The sequence below is a fragment of the Heloderma suspectum genome, chromosome 5 (genome assembly GCF_057233095.1).
Source record: "Heloderma suspectum isolate Gila_16-S chromosome 5, 16-S_ref, whole genome shotgun sequence".
In the NCBI taxonomy this organism is placed as follows: Eukaryota; Metazoa; Chordata; class Lepidosauria; order Squamata; family Helodermatidae; genus Heloderma; species Heloderma suspectum.
In genome coordinates this window covers 173,650,520-173,672,543 of record NC_139462.1, presented here as the reverse complement: position 1 = coordinate 173,672,543, position 22,024 = coordinate 173,650,520, and the positions used below count along the sequence as shown (strand labels likewise).

Sequence of the window (22,024 nt, the reverse complement as noted above, 5' to 3'; positions counted from 1 at the left end):
TCTTTTCAGGACTTTTTCACTCACACAAAAGGAGAATAAAAGCTTCTGTGTACATTTTTGACTGAAGCTCAGTTTCCCATTGGCTCATTTTGCACATTACACTAACCTGGGCCTTCCAGTTGTTTTGGACTACATTTCCCATATGCCATGGCCAGTATGATCCATAGGCACAGATGATGGAATTTATAGTCCAAAACAACTGGAGGATACAAGATTGCGGGGGGGGGGGGAGCTGTGCTACATCATAGTTTAAATGAGAATGAGCGTTGGAATTGTGCCCTCTCTCATCCCTTCATTCAGCAAATAGGATTTAGCAAGTGGTTCAATCTTTACCAGGGTGAATGATCCCTCTCTAATTCATTTCTTGGCTCCCTTAGAGCTAAGGAAGGCATTTACAGAACTATGCTTCCAGACTATGCCTTCGGCATACCTGGATAGAAAGTATACAAGTGTTCCACCATGCCAACGCCTTTGTATATGTGGGGTTCCACAAACAGGGGACATTATTTATTATGTGTGTGCGCACGCGTGTGTGTGAACTGTATAGCAGTCCTAGGAAAAGGGTTCTTGCACCTTTGCTGGGAGGAATGTCTGATAGAACGTTGACTGAGCAGTTGTACAAACTACTTGTAGATATGGATCCTTATGTAACTAATCAAGTAGCCTTATTTGCAGTGGCTGCTAAAATATTAGAGCAACGGTCCTAAAAACTGTTGCTGTAGATTCTGCACACGAGGAACTGATTTGAGCGGCTTGTTCAACCCTTTTTTCTGTAATTGTCTCTCTTTTGTTGTGGCAGCAAAATTGTAAGAACCTGTGGTTATATATAATAAAATAAACTGAAATCATAGTTTAAATGAGAGTTTGCACTCTTGGGTCCCCTCTCCTCTTCAGGAGTGGCTATGAGGAGGAGATCAGAAGCTTTCACTTTCACATTTAAACTAGCCAGTGTTCCTTGTTATGTCCAAACTCAGAGGAACTCTAGTTGGTGTAAACAAGCCAAAATCATACTGGGGTTAGGACCGTAGGAAGCTGCCTTATACCAAAACTATCTAGCTCAGTCCATCTAGCTCACTAGCCCATCTAGCTCAGTATTGTCTACAGCAACCTTCAGCAACATGGTGCCCTCCAGATATTTGGACTACAACTCTCATAGTCCCTGACCATTGATCATGCTGACTGGGGATGACTGGAGTTGCAGTTCAAATAATCTGGAGGGCCCCAGAGTGGGTATGGCTGGTGTACGCTGACTAGTTGTGGGCTCTCTGGGACTTCAGATAGGAGTCTTCCCAGCCCTATCTGAAGATGTCAGGAACTGAATCTGGGGCCTTTTGCATGCAGATCATGTGCTCTATTACTGAGTTACAGCCTTTCCCTGATGCTGGCTTGTTAACAAACCCTAGTTTACCTAAGCACAGTTCACCGAGTACAGTTGTAATTGTGAACTCTAGGTAGTTTTGAAAGTAGGGAACTGTGGATTATCCTAACTCTTAGTTAAAGCAAATGAAGATCAAACTGTATTTTGAAATCCTGGTTTATTAATTAAATAGGGTTAGTATAAACCACAGTTCTCTGACTTCATATGTAATGAATATGAAATGAAATTATTCAAAAGAGAAAACAGGAAGAGGAATGGATGCACCCAAGGCTTGTTTCTGATTATCTAGCTCATGAGCCATGGTACTGTAGCTCTCTGATACAGACCATCGTTATTTAATATATCCCCCTTGTTATTTGTATATCAGTCTCAATGGAAATTAAAGCTGTCACAAACTGCTGCAATATCTAAGCTTATTCAAGGACATCACATTTTTAAGAGATACATCAGTTATACAGAGATAGTGATCCTGAGAGCTCCTTTGGGCAAGACTCCCGTGCCGGGAACCTTTTGAGGTTCCCTCCCCCAACAGCAAAATTAAATCTCACTTTGGTGCTTCATCACCAACTCATTTTGAAACTCCCTGGGTCTCAAGAGCAGCCTGCCAAGCAATACAGTCCCTTCTGTGCTTTTGGACCTGGATTCACATGTCTCTGGACCACAGCCAAAATGTTACTGCATTAATCTTCCTAATTATTAGCACTCCATTGTTTACTATTTATTTAAAGAAAGGGCAGTAGATAAAATTAGATGTGGCAAATATATAGATTAATCACAACAGCCTTTGAGAGTAGAATATATAATCAAGAATCCATATCTTGTATTAAAGCATACCATTAGAAAAATGTTCGTCTTAAAACAAATCCATAGTCATTTATTTTCCGGTGTGGGCTAGTCACAAGAGCCTGGTCTCCTAAATGATTAGAGTTTTAGTTCAGGGAATGTAATAATACAAAGTTATGTAATGATCCTGAAGTTAATTGTTAAATTATAGAAAGCAACAACACACACAGCATTGGATATTGTTCTAGTTTAGTAAGAAGAATGCTCCTACATTTACCAAGGTTTGGTGTCCACCGATACATCTAGGCAACCTGGCTCCCTCCAGATGTTTTGGATGAATCCCATAAGCTCCTCCCAGCATACTGTGATGGAGTGAGAACTCATCTCAGGGAGCCATTTTCAGCAGCGGTTCAAATGTTCAGCGTAATCACCCTTAGCTTGAGCATAGCTAATTTTACTTCATTAAAAGACCGGTGGACACTGCTCAAGCCAAATGAAGACTGTGGAGTAAAATAAACTATAAGCATACAGAGCCCTTCTCTCTCTCTCTCTCTCTGTATATATATAATTTGTATAATGTTATATAATGTTGCCTCTTCCAAGAAACTAAATATTTTAGTTGCTTTCCCCAACTCCCTCTCAGTACTCTTAAAGTTTTCAAGGAGGTAATTTCATACATTCTTTTTTTAATGAAAAGCAGAAGAGTGACATTTTATCAAGCACTGGAGTCAGAGAAAACATTGCAAAAGGTTCAAAGCCGCTCAACAGGATGTAATTTAAGCTTCTCAGGAATGTTCACTGACTATTGAGTGCAAAATATGTTCACTGCTGGGGTCAAGAACGGGAGGCATATGTTTCAGCAAGATTGTTGGATTTTAATGTTATTTGCTGCCTTTGAAAGCAGTTTGGAAGTTTCTGTTGGTTCAAAATACAACCACTTTCTCATTAGCTAGGGGAAAGATGGGAGCACCTGTGCTGAAAGAATTGCACTGGCTTCCAATTTATTTCCCAGCGGAATTCAAAGTGCTCATTGCAACCTTTAGATGGGTCTGGAATACCTTAGGAAGTGTATGGGCTTTCGTGTGCTCTAAGGTTGGCAGCGGAGGTCTTGCTCCAGGTCCCTTCTTTGAACCCAAGATTGATTGTGTAAGAAGAATTAGCTAGAGGTGGGGTGGGCAACATCCAGAGGCCAGGGGGCTACATTCCCCCCCCCCAAGTGTGTGCAGCATGGCAGGAGTGGGGGGAAAGCTGCAAAATAGCCCGTTTTAAAAGGACAAAGCAGCGGTTTGGCACCAGAATTCAGCAGCATGACGGCGGTGATTTTTGGAGACAGACCTCCCCTTTAGCTTTTAAAAACGGGGCTATTTTTCAGGGGGGGGGGTTACTGCTGGTGCAGCACCAAATTGTGGTGGTGATGGTACAGCAGGGGAGGACCTGCAAAAAAAGTCCGGGGGGGGGGTGCATGCCGACCATTGGCCATGTGTTGCCCATCCCTGAGCTAGAGTTATAAATAAAGCAGAGAGCAGCAACAAATGCATGTTACTGTAGGAGGATTGGTATTCATTCCAAGCAGTTTAGCTCTCCTGACTACAATATTGGTACATCTGCCTGTTTGCATTTCTGATGCTAATTATTGTGCAACAGTACATTTTTTGTTGTAGATACTTTAAGGATTTTAGGTTCTGGGATAATTATGTTACAAATGATACAAAGTGTTTGCTGGTATCTGGCTGATTCATTTTGTGTGTTTATCACAAAGGCTTTTAAATTTGTTTTTGCTTATTGCCATGATCGATACAGCATATCTACAGACCACTTAATATTTACAGACCATGGCAGCAACACCCCCCCATGTTTTCTTTACAAACAGGCATACTTAGGAAAAACAAACATTCATGCACACACATAGCCCACACCAAGGGCAGGCAAATATGTGAAGACATTGTGGTGTTCCACAAATCTTCCATGGTGCATATGCAAATGAAAAAAAAATGAAACCATTATCGGAAGTGTTGCTTTAACACAATTTCCAAATGTATTCTGTTCTGGCACATAAAATGTGCAGCTTCAAGTGCTTCTACTGCTAGAACCTTTAAAGTGGGTGGTGAGAAAAATCAGACATTAGGGGAGTGAATTCCTGATTTCCCGAAACTTGAAAATGCTTTTTCTAAGGTTGCATAATCATAGATTGTGATGTGTGGGAATTGCTGTGTAGTACAATTAGTATGCAGACCAGCATATTACTAACACAACTTATTTAGTACAGGCTATTGCAAAGTGAATGGGAAACAGTATTTTGCCATAATGTGTTACAAAGGCTCTGATGTTGCATGTTGTTATGTATTTCATTATAAAAGATATTGAATTACTTCAGTAGTGATACCAGGTTTTGTCCATTTGTTATGTTTGGGATAGAGATCCTCAAGGACCTCAGAGAAAATTCAGGGATTAATGTTACATTTTTGGAATTTTTCAGTATTTCTGTGTCTGTAATAATAGAAGGGTGAGAAAACACTGACTTGTATCATGAATACTGTAGATTAATGGTTAGGTGCACGAGACCACATGCAGTGTGGTTCATTACATATATGTTTATTTAGCATATTTGTATGCCACTTTTCTACAGCATACTATACCCAAAGCAGTTCACAATAAGCACTAATTTATCAAAAAGACAACATTTGAAAGAGACAGTTTGTTTGTTTGTTTGTTTGTTTAGTGATTTATTGCATTTCTATATTACCCAGTAGCCAAAGCTCTCTGGGCAGTTCACAACAATTAAAATTATAAAACATAATATAAAAGTTTAAAACTACAGTATTTTTTTAAAAAAAAAACACATAGCAGCTGTGCAAAAATTTAAAATACAGTAACAGATTTCAAACAACAGAAACTGAAAGGCTAAAATGACTAAAATCCCTGGGAAAATAGGAAGGTCTTTACCTGGTGCTGAAAAGACCACAATGTAGGCACCAGGTGAGCCTCTCTGGGAAGCTCATTCCACAACTGGGGCACCACAACAGAAAAGGTCCTCTTCTTAGTAGCCACGCACCTCACTTTCTTTGGTGGGGGCTGCCGGAGAAGGACCACTGAAGATTAACTTAGGGTCTGAGCGGGTATATATGGAAGGAGACGATCCTTCAGGTAACCCGGCCCCAAGCTTTTTAGGGCTTTGAATGTTAATACCAGCACTTTGAATTGTGCCTGGACATGGACTGGCAGCGAGTGCAGATGGAAAAGTACTGGCATAATATGATCACATTGGCCAATCCCTGTTAACAGTCTCACTGCCCTATTTTGAACTAGTTGAAGTTTCCGGACCGTTTTCAAAGGCAGCCCCACATATCAGTAATCCAGTCAAGAGGTTACCAGAGCATGGATAACTGTAGCTAGGCTACCTCTGTCCAGATAACGATGTAGTTGGTTAAAAAACATATCACTAAAAATTCAAAGATAAAAACAATTCGATAGATGTAAAAGCAATTCAATATTACAATGGTACTAGTGCAGAACAAACTCAGAATTAACAACCCCAAATGAACAAAGGATAAAGAGAACCCATACTACTTATACTGATCTTTCCGAACTCTGAGGGCCCAGAGCAGCCTGGCTAAATACTGTTCAGATGGGATGGAGAATTCTCACCAGGCTTGGGACCTCACAGCCCTCTCTCTTATCTCTCCTTTAGAGGAGACTGATAGCAGTAAAAGGGAAGAGCTGGCAGGGCTGGGATCAAAGGTAGGCATGATCAGGCACCTGCTGAGGGCCCACATTCTGGTAGGGGCCCACTGGCAAGAGTGCCCTGGACTTGCTCCTCCTCTTCTCCATTGCAACCTGCTTGTTCCACTGCCTCCTGCTATGGTCTAGACAACGGTGGTGGTGATAAGGGGAACAGTAGATGCCATGGCTTACTTGCTCACTGGCTCTCTACCTGTCAACCAAGCAAGCAGTAGCAATGATGGGAAAGAGGAGGAAGAGCAATATCAGCTGGTGACAATGGTGGTAGTCTCACGGAGGGAGGGCCCCCACTGAGGGGCCTTGCCCTCAAAAACCTGGAGTTGGCATTGAGAGCTGGGAACAGCAGCGATGGGAAGTCTTCCCCCAGATATTCCAACTGCTAGTCCAGGTCCTACTGCACTGGACAAATGAGCTTTCAATTACTATTCTACTTCTTTCAGCCAATGCGTCTTCCACAGCATATGTACAGCTGTCCCATGGGAACTGCTCACTTTCTAAGTAATCCTTTTGTAAATAAAACATACTGCACTGTAGGCATCTGTATATAATGGATTAGATCCAGAGTAGCCATTCCATGAACGGAGCGGGCTGTGATCCAGCAGAGGCTTCTGCTCATGGACTGGGGAGGGCATTTTCACCCATTCATCTTCCAGCCTTGCACATCACCTCCTACCGTGTTCAGAGGGTCCTCCAACTCTTTGGAGCAGATTTTTGTGGGGCACAGGAGGCTGCAGGGAGAATGAGAGAAAATTGCCTTTCCCCCTTCTGCTCACAGAATAAGCAAGAGCATTCTGTATGCCGAACACCACTCAATGAACCTCTGGATCCAACCCAATATCTGTGTATGTATGTGTACATGTGTATCATATTCATATATAAATATAAATAAAAGAAAGAAAGGTAGGTAGGTAGACTAACTACAGACTAAGGGTATATATTTGGGTTTAACTGGGTTGTATTTGCTGAAATGGTTTTATTCTTTGCTAATGGTTTTATCTTGGTTTTAGTCCACACTGTTTTTGTTCTTTGATTTAATGCTTGTATTTTATGTTTTTAATGTATACTACCCAGAGAACTTTGGTTACTGGGCAGTTAAATAAAATAAAATACACACACGCACACACGTATATATATTACAGAAAACAAGAAAATAGCTGTGTTGTAGGAATATGAAAACTCTACTTTGCTAAGATTTCTAGTAATGTACAAAACATTTACATTATTCAAACTCATAGAATTTCTGTCTCTTTCTCTCACCCATGTTTTTTAAATTACAGGCTGATGAATCTTGTAAATGTAATGGCTGGAAAAACCCTAACCCACCTCCTACTCCACCCAGGGCAGATCTGCAGCAGGCAGTTGTGAGTCTTATGGAACCATGTCGTAGCTGTAATCATGCACTAGGTAGGCTTTGCAGCCATTTCTTCTGGAATGCCTGTATATTTATTTTAAGTTACAAAGGCTCAGGAAAGGTGAATTAAACAAACAAACAAACAAACCTATGTCATTACAATGTTCACAACATGTACATACTTCCAAACACGTACATGAAAAACACACCCTGCGTGGTATATCTGAAAGTATGCTACAGCTGAGAATAGTAAAAAAACAGAAGACCAGATATTCAGTAATTCTGCAGAGGCACAAAATTGTAACAGGACACAGTTCAATTATTAGAAGTCTCTTCTAGATAGTTATGTGCTACCCAAAGAGGTGATATATCTGTTTTTCAAAATGGTTTTATTCTCTATATGTCATTTTATTCTCAGAGAAAATTATAATTAAATTAGAATCATGATTCTTATTGTTACAGTTTATTCACAATTTTAAATAAATTACTGACTGGAAAAAAAACTAGTAAAATAAGTAAAGAAATGAACTGTAAGTATGTTCAAGTAGAATGTCATAATTTATGGTGCACGTTTCCCTGATGCTGTCTATGCATTGGGAAGGGAGCTGGTGTGGGTAGAAGTGCAATCATAGCTTTTATTTTTAAAATGCTTCAATATATTGCAGCTCTCAGTTTCTGCATTCAGGATTACTCCACGTGTTACAGAATTCCTACCCAGAAGCCTCATCTGTATATAATTCCTGTATAGGAATTATTATGAAACCGACTTGTTGATTGTAATGTGCAACAATCTTACCTTTACCACCCCCACCACCCCCAGTATGTACAGTTTTTGGGAAGCTATGGCTGTGTTTGCACATCATGGTAAGCCATCAATCCTGCCTTAATGAACTATGATATGTATGAGCAGTGTGTTGATACATGCGGCCTGATTGCTCCTGCTTTGCTCCTCCCTTCACACAGGTGGGAAAACAAATCAGGAAGCTGCAACTAAACATAGCTTCCTGTTACATCTGATCAGGGGTCTATGGTTAACTGCTTCCAAACAAGCCAGGATTGGAAGTCAGCTTTAGAGCCAGGATTCTTAAAGCCAACATACATTCATCAACCAACTTCAAACCCTGGTTTAAAGTTGACTTTTAATCCTGGCTTGTTTGGGAGCAATTAGCCATGGGTTTCAGTTGTAAAAGGAAGCTATGCACAACTGTGGCTTCCTGGCTTGTTTTATCTGCTTGTGCAGAAGGAGTAGTGAAGTGGGAGCAAACAGGCTGCTTACACCAGCATGCTGGTATTGCACGTCATGGTTTAATAAGCCAGTATTCATGGCTTACTGTGATGTGCAAACATAGCTGGTGGCTTATTGTGATAATATAGGGTAGCATCCAATGTTAGTCCTATGTAGGGTAGACCCACTGAAATGAATTGGACTTAAGTTAGTCATGACTTAAGTCCAATTCATTTCAGTGGGACTGCTCTATGTAGGACTAACATTGGATACTACCCATAGGGCCAGTGAAACAATGGATTTGTATATATTTAGTTAGATCTACAGAGACTAAATGACTTTGAATCTGAACTGGTATAGAAATTTCTCATTCCTTCCTCTCCCCTTTACAAAGAAAAATTAAAATATTGAGGATAGGAGCTGAGGACAGAAGCAACCGAAGTGTCTCCACAGTTCAAACCATGCTGTCATTAGAATGACAGTGTAACTAATTTCCCAATTAGCCTCCTGCTGTTAGATAGTTATAACTGCCATTTATTATGCTTTTAAGACATTGAAACATTCACTTTTCTCAAGTTCCCTTGGCCATACTTGTAAGCTAGCAAAGAATTTTGCCCACATAACTTTGGATGGGTTATTAATATACAGCCATTGTGCATTCTGAAGGCATCCTGTTGACATTAAGTAGAATGATCCATTCAAACTATTAGTTACCCCTGAGATTATGGATCCTCTTCTGCAGATGCCTGAAAGTAAGAAATCTCACATTGACAGTACCGTTAGGGCACATTTAGGGACTCCTCACATCTCTAAACTGTTAGCCAGATTACTCTCCTGCCAGTATATATATATATGTAGATCTCTCATCTTTGAATTTATTAGGAACATTCGCACAGTGAAGATATAGATACAACCTTTGTGTCACGTGAAATTCAAAGGAAGAGCAAGGAAAGGGCACAAATTGAGACCCTACTACTCTGCTGTTTGTTTGTTTTTAACATAATGGTTGATAATACAGCTTTCACTGTTACAAATAAAGGCTTTAGGTTAACACAACGAGGGGAAAATCTGAAGAAACTATTTGGAGTGGATGTTATTGGTGAATAGCCTCTAACATGGAAAGGAATGGTGGTGCTAAGTGATTTTCAGACCCATAGCGATCCTACCAAATTTTAACTGAAGTGTGGTTACAAAATTTGTCTAAGGTTTCACCTGTAAGAAAATAAAAAAAAAGATGAATGGGCCAGATCCGGCTTATCTATGTCAGTTGGCCATTCCTGAGACAGGGCATTCTGTAAGGCGCTTTTGCTTGCTCAGTCCTTTTTTGGTAAGCTTTAGATGTACTTGTTTGTTTTAGCTGCTCACGTTTCACATTTGGAGAATGTCTCTGAAGAAGAAATGAACAGGCTGCTGGGGATTGTGCTGGATGTTGAGTATCTTTTCACCTGTGTTCACAAAGAAGAAGATGCAGATACCAAGCAAGTCTACTTCTACTTGTTCAAGGCAAGTTGCCATGTTTGTTTCCTGGAATAAATTCAGTGCTGCTGCCCTGCATAAACCATACATAGTAGTGGCAAACCATAACCGCAAACCAATCCTGTTTTGCTAGCAACTTTCTTTAGTTCTGTCCACATAGCCTTCTCAACCATAGAGGTCATGTGTTAAGTGGGAAAAAGAGAAGCATAAATAACTTGTGATCTGCTGTGAAATGGAAACTCATGATTTGACCCATGTGAGATCCATCAGCCCCAGATGGTTTTTCCATTTCCAAAATGCTGCTGTGGAGATGGTCCTTATTTACTTGCCTTTGTTTTCTCTGTATACCAGTAATCTGGCCCAGCCTTCCCCAACCTGGTGCCCTCCAGATGTGTTGAACTGCAACTCCCATCATTCTCAGCCAGCACGGCCATTACTGTGAGGATAAAATTGGGGTTGGGGTGGGAGTGGAATAACCATAATAATAATCCACCCTGAGCTCTTTGCCTTGAAGAGAAGGTGCAATAAAAATATCATAAATAACTAGATAATTTCATTTTTATTTAAAGTAATTAATCTTTTCTTTTTTAAACCCCCTCTTTTCCACAGCTTTTGAGGAAGTGTATATTACAGATGGGGAAACCTGTTGTAGAAGGATCTTTGGAAAGTCCCCCATTTGAGAAGCCAAGCATTGAACAGGTAAAGTACATACATGGGAATCTCCTATCTGTGTGATTCTACTTTTATCTGGCATTTATTTAAAATGATATCAGGGCTTCTGGAAATATGCAAATATAATTTCCTTATGTTGATAGGAAGGAAAGCTGAATATTTGAGGTTTACATTAGGCTAGCCTCCTCCTTTTTTTCATGCCAGCAGGCATTGTAAATCAGTTGCGTGTATTTCAGAATTCAACTTGCACTTTCACCTGAATTTGTTGTCGTTCAGTCGTGTCTGACTCTGCGTGACCCCATGGACCATAGCACGCCAGGACTTCCTGCCCTGTGCTCTCTCCCGGAGTGTGCTCAAGTCCATATTCATTGCATTGGTGATGCTATCTAGCCATCTCATCCTCTGCCGTCCCCCTCTCCTTTTGCCTTCAATCTTTCCCAGCATCAGGGTCTTTTCCAGGGAGTTTTCTCTTCGCAGTAGGTGGCCAAAATATTTGAGCTTCAGTTTCAGTATCTGTCCTTCCAATGAGCAGTCAGGGTTGATTTCCTTTAGGATTGACTGACTTGACCTCCTTGCAGTCCAGCGGACTCATAAGAGTCTTCTCCAGCACCACAGTTTGAAAGCATCGATTCTTCGGCGCTCAGCCTTCCTTATAGTCCAGCTCTCACAGCCATACGTTGCTACTGGGAAAACCATAGCTTTGATTATACGAACCTTTGTCGGCAAGGTGATGTCTCTGCTTCTGATTATGCTGTGTCGTTTCGCGATAGCTTTCCTCCCAAGGAGCAAGCGTCTTTTAATTTCATGGCTACAGTCACCGTCTGCGGTGATCTTGGAGCCCAAGAAAATAAAATCTGTCACTGCTTCCATTTCTTCCCCTTCTATATACCAGGAAGTGATGGGGCCAGATGCCATGATTTTAGTTTTGTTAATGTTGCATTTCAAACCTGCTTTTGCACTCTCCACTTTCACTCTCAACTAAAGGCTCTTTAGATCCTCTTCGCTTTCTGCCATTAGGGTGGTATCGTCAGCTTATCTGAGGTTGTTGATAATTCTCCCTGCAATCTTAATTCCGACCTGTGATTCATCCACCCCGGCGTTTCTCATGATGTACTCTGCATATAAATTAAATAAGCAGGGCGACAGTATACAGCCTTGTCGTACTCCTTTCCCAATTTTGAACCAATCGGTTGTTCCATGTCTGGTTCTTACTGTTGCTTCTTGACCCTCGTACGGGTTTCTCAGGAGACAGGTAAGGTGGTCTGGTACTCTCCTCTCTTTAAGAATTTGCCACAGTTTGTTGTGATCCACACAATCAAAGGCTTTAGCATAGTCAATGAAGCAGAAATAGACGTTTTTCTGGAATTCTCTTGCTTTCTCCATGATCCAGCGAATGTTGGCGATTTGATCTTTAGTTCCTCTGCCTCTTCAAAACGTACTTCTGGTAGTTCTCAGTTCACATACTGCTTGTAGCTTGTAGGATTTTGAGCATAACCTTGCTGGCATGTGAAATGAGCGCAATTGTATGGTAGTTTGAACACTCTTTGGCATTGCCCTTCTTTGGAATTGGAATGTAAACTGACCTTTTCCAGTCTTGTGGCCACTGGAGTGTTCCAAATGTGTTGACATATTGAGAGCAGCACTTTAACAGCATCATCTTTTAGGATCTTAAATAGCTCAGCTGGAATACTGTCATCTCCGCTAGCTTTGTTGTTAATAATGCTTCCTAAGGCCCACTTGACTTCATTCTCTAGGATGTCCGGCTCAAGTTCAGTGACCGCACTATCATGGCTTTCAGGGACATTAAGATCTTTCCTGTATAGTTCTTCTGTGTATTCTTTCCACCTCTTCTTAATCTCATCTGCTTCTGTTAGGTCCCTGCCTTCTTTGTCCTTTATCATGCCCGTCTTTGCACAAAACGTTCCCTTGAGATCTCCGATTTTCTTGAAGAGATCTCTAGTCTTTCCCATTCTATTGTTTTCTTCGATTTCTTTGCATTGTTCATTTAAGAAGGCCTTCTTGTCTCTTTCACCTGAATATGTAATAATTATTTTTAGTTTAAGTAGTACTTATTTTAATGTATTCTTTTGTACATGTCTGCAGAGAGGTCTTTGTTCTTTAGTTCAGTGCCCCTGGAAATTGGATGGAAAAAGCATCTTGTAAATTGGAAAATCCACCATTAGCAATACAAAGGAGGAAGTTTAAAAGGAATCCAGTAGATGATAGCAATTTGTATCACTACAAGACCCTAGGTAGGTAGCTGATATCTTTAGAAACCAAGGTCCTGATTCAGGAAGGTAACTATTGTTATTAGCTATTTGGATATATATTCACAGGTGCTGAACTTTAAGCATATGAATAGTCATCTGGACTTGGGTCTAGAATGATGCCTAAAGAATTAGAGGAATATTGAGTGTTGTTACAGATTAAGCAGCTATTTGCATTTGGTCATGTCTTCCAGTGTAAAACAAGCAATTTATATTGTAAAATTTACAGACTTAACTGTGCCTGGTTATTTTGACTATTTGGGTTATGGACAGGGAGCACTCACTAAGCTGTGTCCTCTATGACCAGCAGTCATCAGACCCAGGCACATATGGGTCTTTGGATTGCAGTCACTGGGATCCGTGCCCCCCCACCCATGTTCTCATGGGAGTGCGGGGAAGATACAAGAAAAAATTCCTCCCAGGGACAGTTCATTATACCTTAAATCATGCTGCTCTGGATGGGGCTCTTGGTCTTTGGAGAGGGCCTTTCAGGTATAGTGTGTGTGGCAGGGGGAATTCCTTGGAAGGGGGGTTAAAAACATGTGCACAAGCAGAGCAGCCCACATGCCTTCTAGAAACCAGCCACTGACTTTAGTTGTACTACAACATCTTCAGTCAAAAGACTGTGAGATAAGTTTTGTAAAATGGGATGAGAATTTGATTAGAGCCCGCAGCCTTTAGAGATGCCTTAAGGCAAATGAAAGACAAAACCGTGAATGACATTCTCCCTTGTTATTGGTCTCTGGTCCACTCCCCAAAACAACAACAAAATTAGTTGTCATGGATCTAACAAGACTGTTAGTCAGATAACTCTGTGAAACCAATGGCATGATCATTAGCCAAACTACATATCTAGGGACATCTCTGGGGAGGAAAAAAGTCCTTCCTTCCTTTATAAGAGGTGGCTTTGATTTTTCTTCTGAGGAAACAAAGAGGCATCCACACAATTTATATTCCCAGCAGCAGTCATGCCATGGTGATCTCAGCTAGTTGCTAGAGAGAAAACATAATTTTAATAAAATATATGTATTAGGAACCCAATTCTTCAGAAATAGGCATTATAATTGATTTTCTAGTTATACTAATTACCTGTCCTTACTTTCTATTTCTTCTTTAAGGGAGTTAATAATTTTGTGCAATACAAATTTAGTCACCTTCCATCAAAAGAGAGACAAACAATAGTAGAGTTGGCTAAAATGTTTCTAAATCGCATCAACTACTGGCACCTGGAGACACCTTCCCAGCGAAGACAGAGGTCACCTAATGATGACATTGCTGGCTATAAAGTTAACTACACACGGTAATCTCATTCCTGGTTTTCACTTGTAATTTATAGGATTGGGTCCTATAGGTATTGGGCGCCAATGGCCCCTTCCCATGTCATGTAATATACAAAGTAAGGCACATTGGAACAATATGAGCCACCAATGTGATGTGGCTGTAAAGAAGGCAAATGCTCTTTTGGGCTGCATTAATAGACGTGTAGCTTCCAAATCCCGGGAAGTACTAGTTCCCCTCTACTCAGCACTGGTTAGGCCTCATTTTGAGTACTGTGTCTAGTTCTGGGCACCACACTTTAAGAAGGATGCAGACAAACTGGAGAGGGTTCAGAGGAGGGCAACAAAGATGATGATCAGGGGACTGGAAACAAATCCCTATGAGGAGAGACTGAAAGAACTGGGCATGTTTAGCCTTGAGAAGAGAAGACTGAGGGGAGATATGATAGCGCTCTTCAAGTACTTGAAAGGTTGTCACAGAGAGGAAGGCCAGGATCTCTTCTCGATCATCCCAGAGTGCAGGACACGGAAGAATGGGCTCAAGTTACAGGAAGCCAGATTCCAGCTGAACATCAGGAAAACCTTCCTGACTGTTAGAGCGATATGACAATGGAACCAATGACCTAGGGAGGTGGTGGGCTCTCCCACACTGGAGGCATTCAGGATGAATCTGGACAGCCATCTGTCAGGGATGCTTTAACTTGGATTCCTGCATTGAGCAGGGGATTGGCCTCAGTGGTCTTATAGGGCCCTTCCAATCCTACTATTCTATGTTTCTATGATTCTATGAAATACTGTTAAGATTATATTTATATACTGGTTTTAAAATGGATCAGATAAATGTGTGGAGAATAAATCTATTAGTAGCTAGAAGCTACAGTAGCTAAAAGTACAGCCTGTGAGTTCAGATGCAATATACCTCTGACTACCAGAAGCTAGTAAATGGCACCAGGGCTGAAATGTTGCCATCATTCCTTGCTTGTATAGATACTTGTGGGATTTGGTTTGTCACTGTCGATGGCTAAGCTAAAAAGACCAGCGGTTTACTCTTGACCTGATACAGCAATTCTTGTATTATAATCCGAATTTAAAATAAGGTGCTAAGCAATCTTCCAGGGTACATGTATATACAGAATTTAAATGTGCTCTCTAACTGGGCTTATTTCAGCACATGGAGTAAAAACTTACGAGGTTCATTAAATGGACTGCTGTTTTAGAAGATGCAATGAATGGTTCTATAAAGTGAAGAGCTATTAAGTGAGTGGTTAGCAGATTTCCAAATTAGATACTTCTCATTCTAGTTTGGGTCGATTGACTGTGTTATTGTCTTAATTTGCAGGTGGCTGTGTTACTGCAATGTCCCCCAGTTCTGTGATAGTCTACCTCGATATGAAACCACACAGGTTTTTGGGAGAACACTGCTGCGCTCAGTCTTTACTGTCATGAGACGGCAACTTCTAGAACATGCGAGACAGGAAAAAGACAAACTGCCTCTGGAGAAACGAACGCTAATCCTCACACATTTTCCAAAGTAATCGTCCTTTTTCCTTTGTGGACTTTCTGATCAACTTGACATCTTACATCTCCCTCATTAATTTTGATCATTGCCACTTATACCTATTGCCAAAAAAGCGAACACTGCAAACTCTACTTATTGCTAAAGGGAAATATTGTCTGAAGGGAAATAGATCAGATATTAATACAGCGTATAGCAGAAATGTTGAACCTCTTTTAGCCCAAGGGCTGGATTCCATTTCAGAGACGATCCGGGGGGGGGGGGGCACAATCCAGTGGCGGGCAGGTCCAAAGATAAAATGGGGCAGAGCAAAAATACCAGCCTATTTTAGCTTCAAGCTCTTACTGCCAGTAACTGAGCCTTAAGAGAGGCATTTCAAACTTTTCGATTGGGGAAAAAACTGCACAAAAGCTGGAAAGCCACCCAACAATCGGTGGCTGGATTGAGACCCCGGCCTGAAGTTCATCACCTCTGGCATATAGGATTGGACACAGAAGAGCTTCCTTTGCTATAGGAAACTTTTCTGAATCCAACCTACAGCCATTTAACACTTCACTCTTGCTAGTTATGTAGGGTGCAGTCCAAAAATGGCTGCACAGCAGCTGCATAGAAAGCCAAGCTTCTGTTAGCCTGTATTTGTGGTCTGAAACACTGCATGGCCCACAAGCCATGCAGCAGCAGCTGGCTCTGTTACTTAGTGGCTTGGAGGCATCCCTAAGTTTAGAACAGGGTGTTCTGTACTTATATCTCTAGGTTACAAACTTTTCCACAAGTAAAGCAAACCTTCAGAGGCTTTTTAAAAGTTTGTGGGTTGTCTGGTATCTGAACTCTAGGGCTGCAATCCTATACATGCTTATCTAGGAGTTGGTCCCATTGAACGCAATGAGACTTACTTTTGAGTAGACATGGATAAGATCATGATGTAGGTCTGTTTGGAATTTGCCGGAGCGTAATTGCTAACCACAAGAACTTCACTGCAGATTTGTGAATTGTACCCTTATTTAATGCGCTTCATTTATTTATGTCTTATAATTACATTTGATTGCGCCTCAGAGCAGCCCTTTTGCAACTTTATGTTGTAACTTACCTCAGGGCATTTTATATATGAACATATAAGCTAATACAGTATGACATATTTATGTTAAAGGCTGTCTCTTGAATAATTAAAATATATTCAGATACATGGCTTGCAGCTTTGTTTGCCTAGGCAGAAATGGGGGATAAAATAAATTAAAATACAGCACTGAAGTAGACTAACTTTCATTGAATTGGATCCATACTTAGTCATACTTGGAGTAGACCCATTGAAATAAATGGAACAAGTTAGTCATGACTAACTTAAGTCCTTTGGATTCAGTGTGTCTACGCTAATTATGACTAAGTCTGAATCCAAACCAATGAAAGAGGGTCTGTCTTTCCATTAAGGGCGCAATCCTATTGGGATAAGCGGCCTCCTCCGAACTTGGAGGCGACTACCTATCCAATGCAGGGCAGAAGAAGCACCAAGGAGATCGTCCCCTCCATGCTTCAGCCGCCCTGCATTTGTAGCTAGACAGGCAATTTTGGCTGTCTAGCTGCGGGAAGGCGGAGCAGGGAAAGCAGCTGCCAGAACGACACATAGGATGCGTCGTACTGACACTTCCGCCTTCCCCGCCCTGGAATACCCCCTGGAACACCCCGTTTTCACTGCTCTGCACTCCTCTTCCGAGCTCAGGGCCAATCCAAGCTGCCTGCAGGGCAGCGTGAGCGGGGGAGGGGGGTGTCAGTTCTCCAGGAACCGACCTCGGAGTGCGGGCTCTGAGGTCACTTCCCGAAAACTGACGTATCCCATGGCTGTCTAGCTGCTGACTAGCGGCCATAGGATTGCTCCCTAAGTGACGTTAAATGCTTGAAATGCTAGTACTCCATTTGTCTATCCCCAGTTTAAAAATATGTTTAACATTTTTATATTCATATATTTTAATCATTGTATTTTTATTGTACATTACCTTATTGAGTGGAGGTGATTCAAAAATATTCCAAATAAAAATAAATTAAAAAAACATATTTCAGTGCTAAACTTTGTCTTGAATCCTAAGTTTTCACTCTGTAAATGGAAGGAGCCTCCACTCATGAAGAAGAATTCCAGTCACAGAAAGAGGTTCTACTCAGAGAAGGGTTCCTTCCATGAACAGAAGGTCCTTCCATTCATGAAACAAGGACTTAGGATCCAAGTTAGAGGATTCTGGGGTTGATTTGCTGTCAAAGTTGATGAATTTCACAACTCAAGATTAACTCCCAGATGCCACAACTGACTTCAGATTGTTCAAAGACTCAAAATGAGCCCCAAAGTTCCAAAATCTTCACAGCTGGAATATTATAGACTGCTAATCCACCAATGCCTGTCCAAAACACTTGTTCGTCATCATGAGCTATTTAAGCATTACTGTCCTATAGTAGTGTTGGGATATGTTGAAATAATAAATACATTCGAAAGGCTTGTGTCAACTTTCTCAGCTTAGTTCAACTTAATATTGATAGACAAATTCTCCACATATGTATTTAATCCATTCTAAAGCAAGTGTGTGTGTGTGTGTATGTGTGTGTGTGTATATATATATGTGTATATATATATATATATATATATATATATATATAGTCAAAATTATTTTTATCAGCATGCTTTATCGTATCAAGATCAGCAAATTAGACATTACATTCTGGAGTTATTAATGAAGATATAATTTCAAGCATTTTAGGGAATTCACTTGGCCTTTAACATCACTTAATGAAATAACAGGTTATATTTTGTCATATACTTTAATGTATTTTGTATTATTCAAAAGACAGCTGCAGTAATATAAGTACTTCATACTAGATTAGCTTATCAGTTTGCAAGATATGTTGAAGGTGGACTTTTGTACACTGGGGAGTTTAGGTGTCTACCATTTCACTTTTGGTTGCATTTTCGCTAACAAAATAGCATTGGTTTGCCTTTTTAGAGCTTATTCATCTCAACATAGTGTAGAGTGTTAAGTCATTTGTGACTTTACAGTTGTGTGTTGTGCTATGTAGTTTGGTGGTAGAGCCATGAAGATGTCAGTTTACATAATCATGGTACCATAATAGGAGTAAGTTATTCATGATTTCTTGTATTTCAAACACATTAGTGGAACAATAGCAAAAGGTATGTAATTACTCCGCCGGCCCTCCCCAAGCTTCTTGTTTTAGCAAAGAGCAAATGGCTCAGCAGCAAGATGCTGCTGTTTACGTTGGCAAAATAGTACCTTTGATGAGACCAGTTAAATATATAAGATGTTAAATATATAAGAGAGCCAGTGTAGTGTAGTGGTGAGAGTGACGGACTGGGAGCCGGGAGATCCGGGTTCTAGTCCCCACTTGGCCATGGAAGCTCACTGGGTGACTTTGGGCCAGTCACAGACTCTCAGCCCAACCTACCTCACAGGGTTGTTGTTGTGAGGATACAACGGTGAGGAGGAGGATAATGTAAGCCGCCTTGAGTTCCTTGTGAGAAGGAGAAAGGCGGGGTATAAATGCAATAAATAAATAAAATGTTACAAGGTTCACATGCTCATGCAGAGGTCATTATGAAAAAATAATTGGATAATGAGAAAGTAGATGTTGATGGCTGTCTAGCGAGGTTTGCTGCTCTCAGAACTAATGGTATGGGAGCAAACCGTGGAAATAGTCTGGCTAAAATTATTCATTTTTCAAGTCCCATTTATTTCATTGGGAGAGGTAAGCATGCACTTTATCTCCCACTGGGGATTCACAGGCCCTCTGACCGTCTTGGGTTCTCATTCTGACCCTCTGTGGTTCCCCAGAAGGCCATGCCCTTTTTCCCCTGACTACTGATCATTTGATGGTTTTCCAGCTTTTTAACATTTCCCCCATTTTCACAGCATGAAATGCCTCTCCGAAGGCTCAGTTGCTGGCAGTAAGAGCTTTAAGCTAAAATATTTTTGGTGTTTTGACCCTGCCCCTTTTGCCTTCGGCCCCACCCACCACTGGAATGCAGCCCCCCCTCCCAGAGTTTCTTCAAAACTGCAGTCCTGTCCATAATTACCTGGAAGTTAATCCCATTGGACTACTTCTGAGTAGACATGTATAGGATTGCACTGATACTCTCCTTGATGAAAACCAACAGAATTAGCCAGTACTTAAGGACTGGTGCCCCACTATAATAACAGCTTACCTAAAACAACAACACGACATCTGCATTCAGTTTGATTTGCATGGTTAGCCTTCTCGGAGCTATCTGGGAGCTTTAACCAGGAAGCATAATCTCTTCTCTATCTATGAGCTTTCTACAAGAAGAAAAAAAGGTTATATGTACAATATATGGGAATTATGAATGAAATGTTAAACTATTTTTAGTATTCCTTTTTGCTGAGAACAATGTTTTCACTCTGTGGCTGCCTCCTACTAACCAAAACCGTTGGCTTTGCTGGTGAAACTGCAGTTTAGAATTCTGAGTGGGTTCTTATTTTTCAAAGCAGTGCTCTCAACAGACTTCCAGGAAAGGATTATTAAGCAGTCATAGCTTTAAAACAGTAGGAGGGGCTTCCTTATATTCCATTATTGTCCCCTTGATGAGTTAAAGATACTTGTGAACCCTGGACAAATATAATGGTACCTCCATAATATCATTCCCAAAATGTGATCTGTTGCCTGACATGCTCTGTACCATCAGCATAAATGTGCAATGTTTGTTTAGATGATTAGAGATAACACATGAAAGTTACATTACTCAGGTAAATAGCAAAGGCTTTCCAGTAACCATTGCCATAAACATTGTTTGGGCTTGGTTGTTGTTTTTTTTGTCACAACTGTATTTATTTACAGCCTTCTTACCCTGCTCGACAACCAAAAAAGGCTCCCAGAATTGCTTACAAAAATTGATATTAAGAGAAGTGAGAGCTTATAATCATTGTCATGGTAAAAGAAGGTCTTGGCTGTTCATCTAGTTTAACTATTTCTCTATTTCTATACCACCTGTCAGATATGCTTCCAGCATGGTTTGTTTGTTTGTTTGTTTGTTTATTTATTTCATTTCTATACCGCCCAATAGCCGAAGCTCTCTGGGCGGTTCACAAAAATTAATTAAAATTAAAAATGGTTTTCATCAACTTCTGGATGTCCCTAAATTCTGAAACAATATCCTTGTAAAAGTAGTATTATTACTACTGCGTTCACTTGGAAGTATTGATTAGATTTTACTCCTGTAAGTGTGCCTAGGGAATTGTGGTTTCAGGGTAAGCCTCTACCTAGCTAAGGGCAGCCCTAGGCATGACCTTTCATTTAAATTTCATTTAACTCAGTAAATTTCATTTAACTCAGTGGGACTTACATCTATGTATGTGTGTATAGGGATTGCAGCATAAAGCACACTTACCTGGAGTAAGTCCCATTGAAATCAATGGGACTTACTTCTAAGTAGGCATGTATAGAATGTTCTGCATTGATTGTTTCCATCTTCTGTGCACATTGGAAGGCAAAGCTGGTACTGGATTTCCCCATACTCACTGTACTGCAGATAAATAATACCTACAACTAGGAAAGTATACAGCTCAGCAGTTCTGCCAGTTTGGTGCTAATTACACTACTTAAAAGAGTGATTAAGGGTGCAATCCTGTGCATGTTTAGACAGAGAAAAGGCCTACAACTCCCAGCATTCCCCAGCCAGCTGTGTCTAAACATGCATAGGATTGCGCCTTAAGCTGTAGAATAAACACAGCCCATATGATATTGGCAAGAAGTATCAGGATTGGAGGCTGATGGGCTGTTCTGCCATCCCATATAGATATAGATTATATTTTTGAATATAAACAATTAAACAATGTTTAGAGAAAGGTAATCATTTTTACAGAATTGATATCAGGTGTCCCTAACCTCTCAGTATATATAGTTACAGTCTAAGGACTTTGGTCTACCATTCCTACCCAAGAATGCCCATTAGTTTGGGACTATTTCCATCATAGCAGAGTATTGGTCTAGAAGCATAGGAAATATGCCAGAACAAACATCTGAGTTGGTAATGGTCCAAAACTGTAGGTTCCTGGAAGGGTGTCCCAGGAACCAAAGGATAGATTAAATCTCCTCCCTCTGAGGGAAGACAGAGAGGCCCAACCCCAGAGAAGAAGGTGCGACTTCAGAACCCCTCTCCCAGCTCCTGTGGAAAATTCTGCAGCCCTTACCTCTCTAACATCAGAGTAGGGGGGAAGGGGCAGATTGATGGGCGGTCCCTGGGCATGCTTCTCAGTCCCCTGGCATGTCCCCAACATGGAGAGTAGTTACAGCAACCTTTGTGCTGGTGTAAATAAATTCCCTCCCTTCGCTTG

At 40.8% G+C, this 22,024-nt stretch overlaps 1 protein-coding gene across 8 annotated transcripts in view; it reads left to right on the top strand.

The window, feature by feature from the left end:
* The window catches only part of KAT2B (lysine acetyltransferase 2B), a 57,727-nt gene that overhangs the window by 10,725 nt on the left and 24,978 nt on the right, over positions 1–22,024 (top strand). For all 8 annotated transcript variants that reach the window (XM_084858345.1, XM_084858346.1, XM_084858348.1 and 5 more), the window contains exons 2-6: positions 7,177–7,303; positions 9,833–9,978; positions 10,561–10,650; positions 14,009–14,190; positions 15,507–15,698. In XM_084858345.1, coding sequence (XP_084714471.1) covers positions 7,177–7,303; positions 9,833–9,978; positions 10,561–10,650; positions 14,009–14,190; positions 15,507–15,698 — 737 coding nt within the window. The remainder of the gene's footprint in view (positions 1–7,176; positions 7,304–9,832; positions 9,979–10,560; positions 10,651–14,008; positions 14,191–15,506; positions 15,699–22,024) is intronic.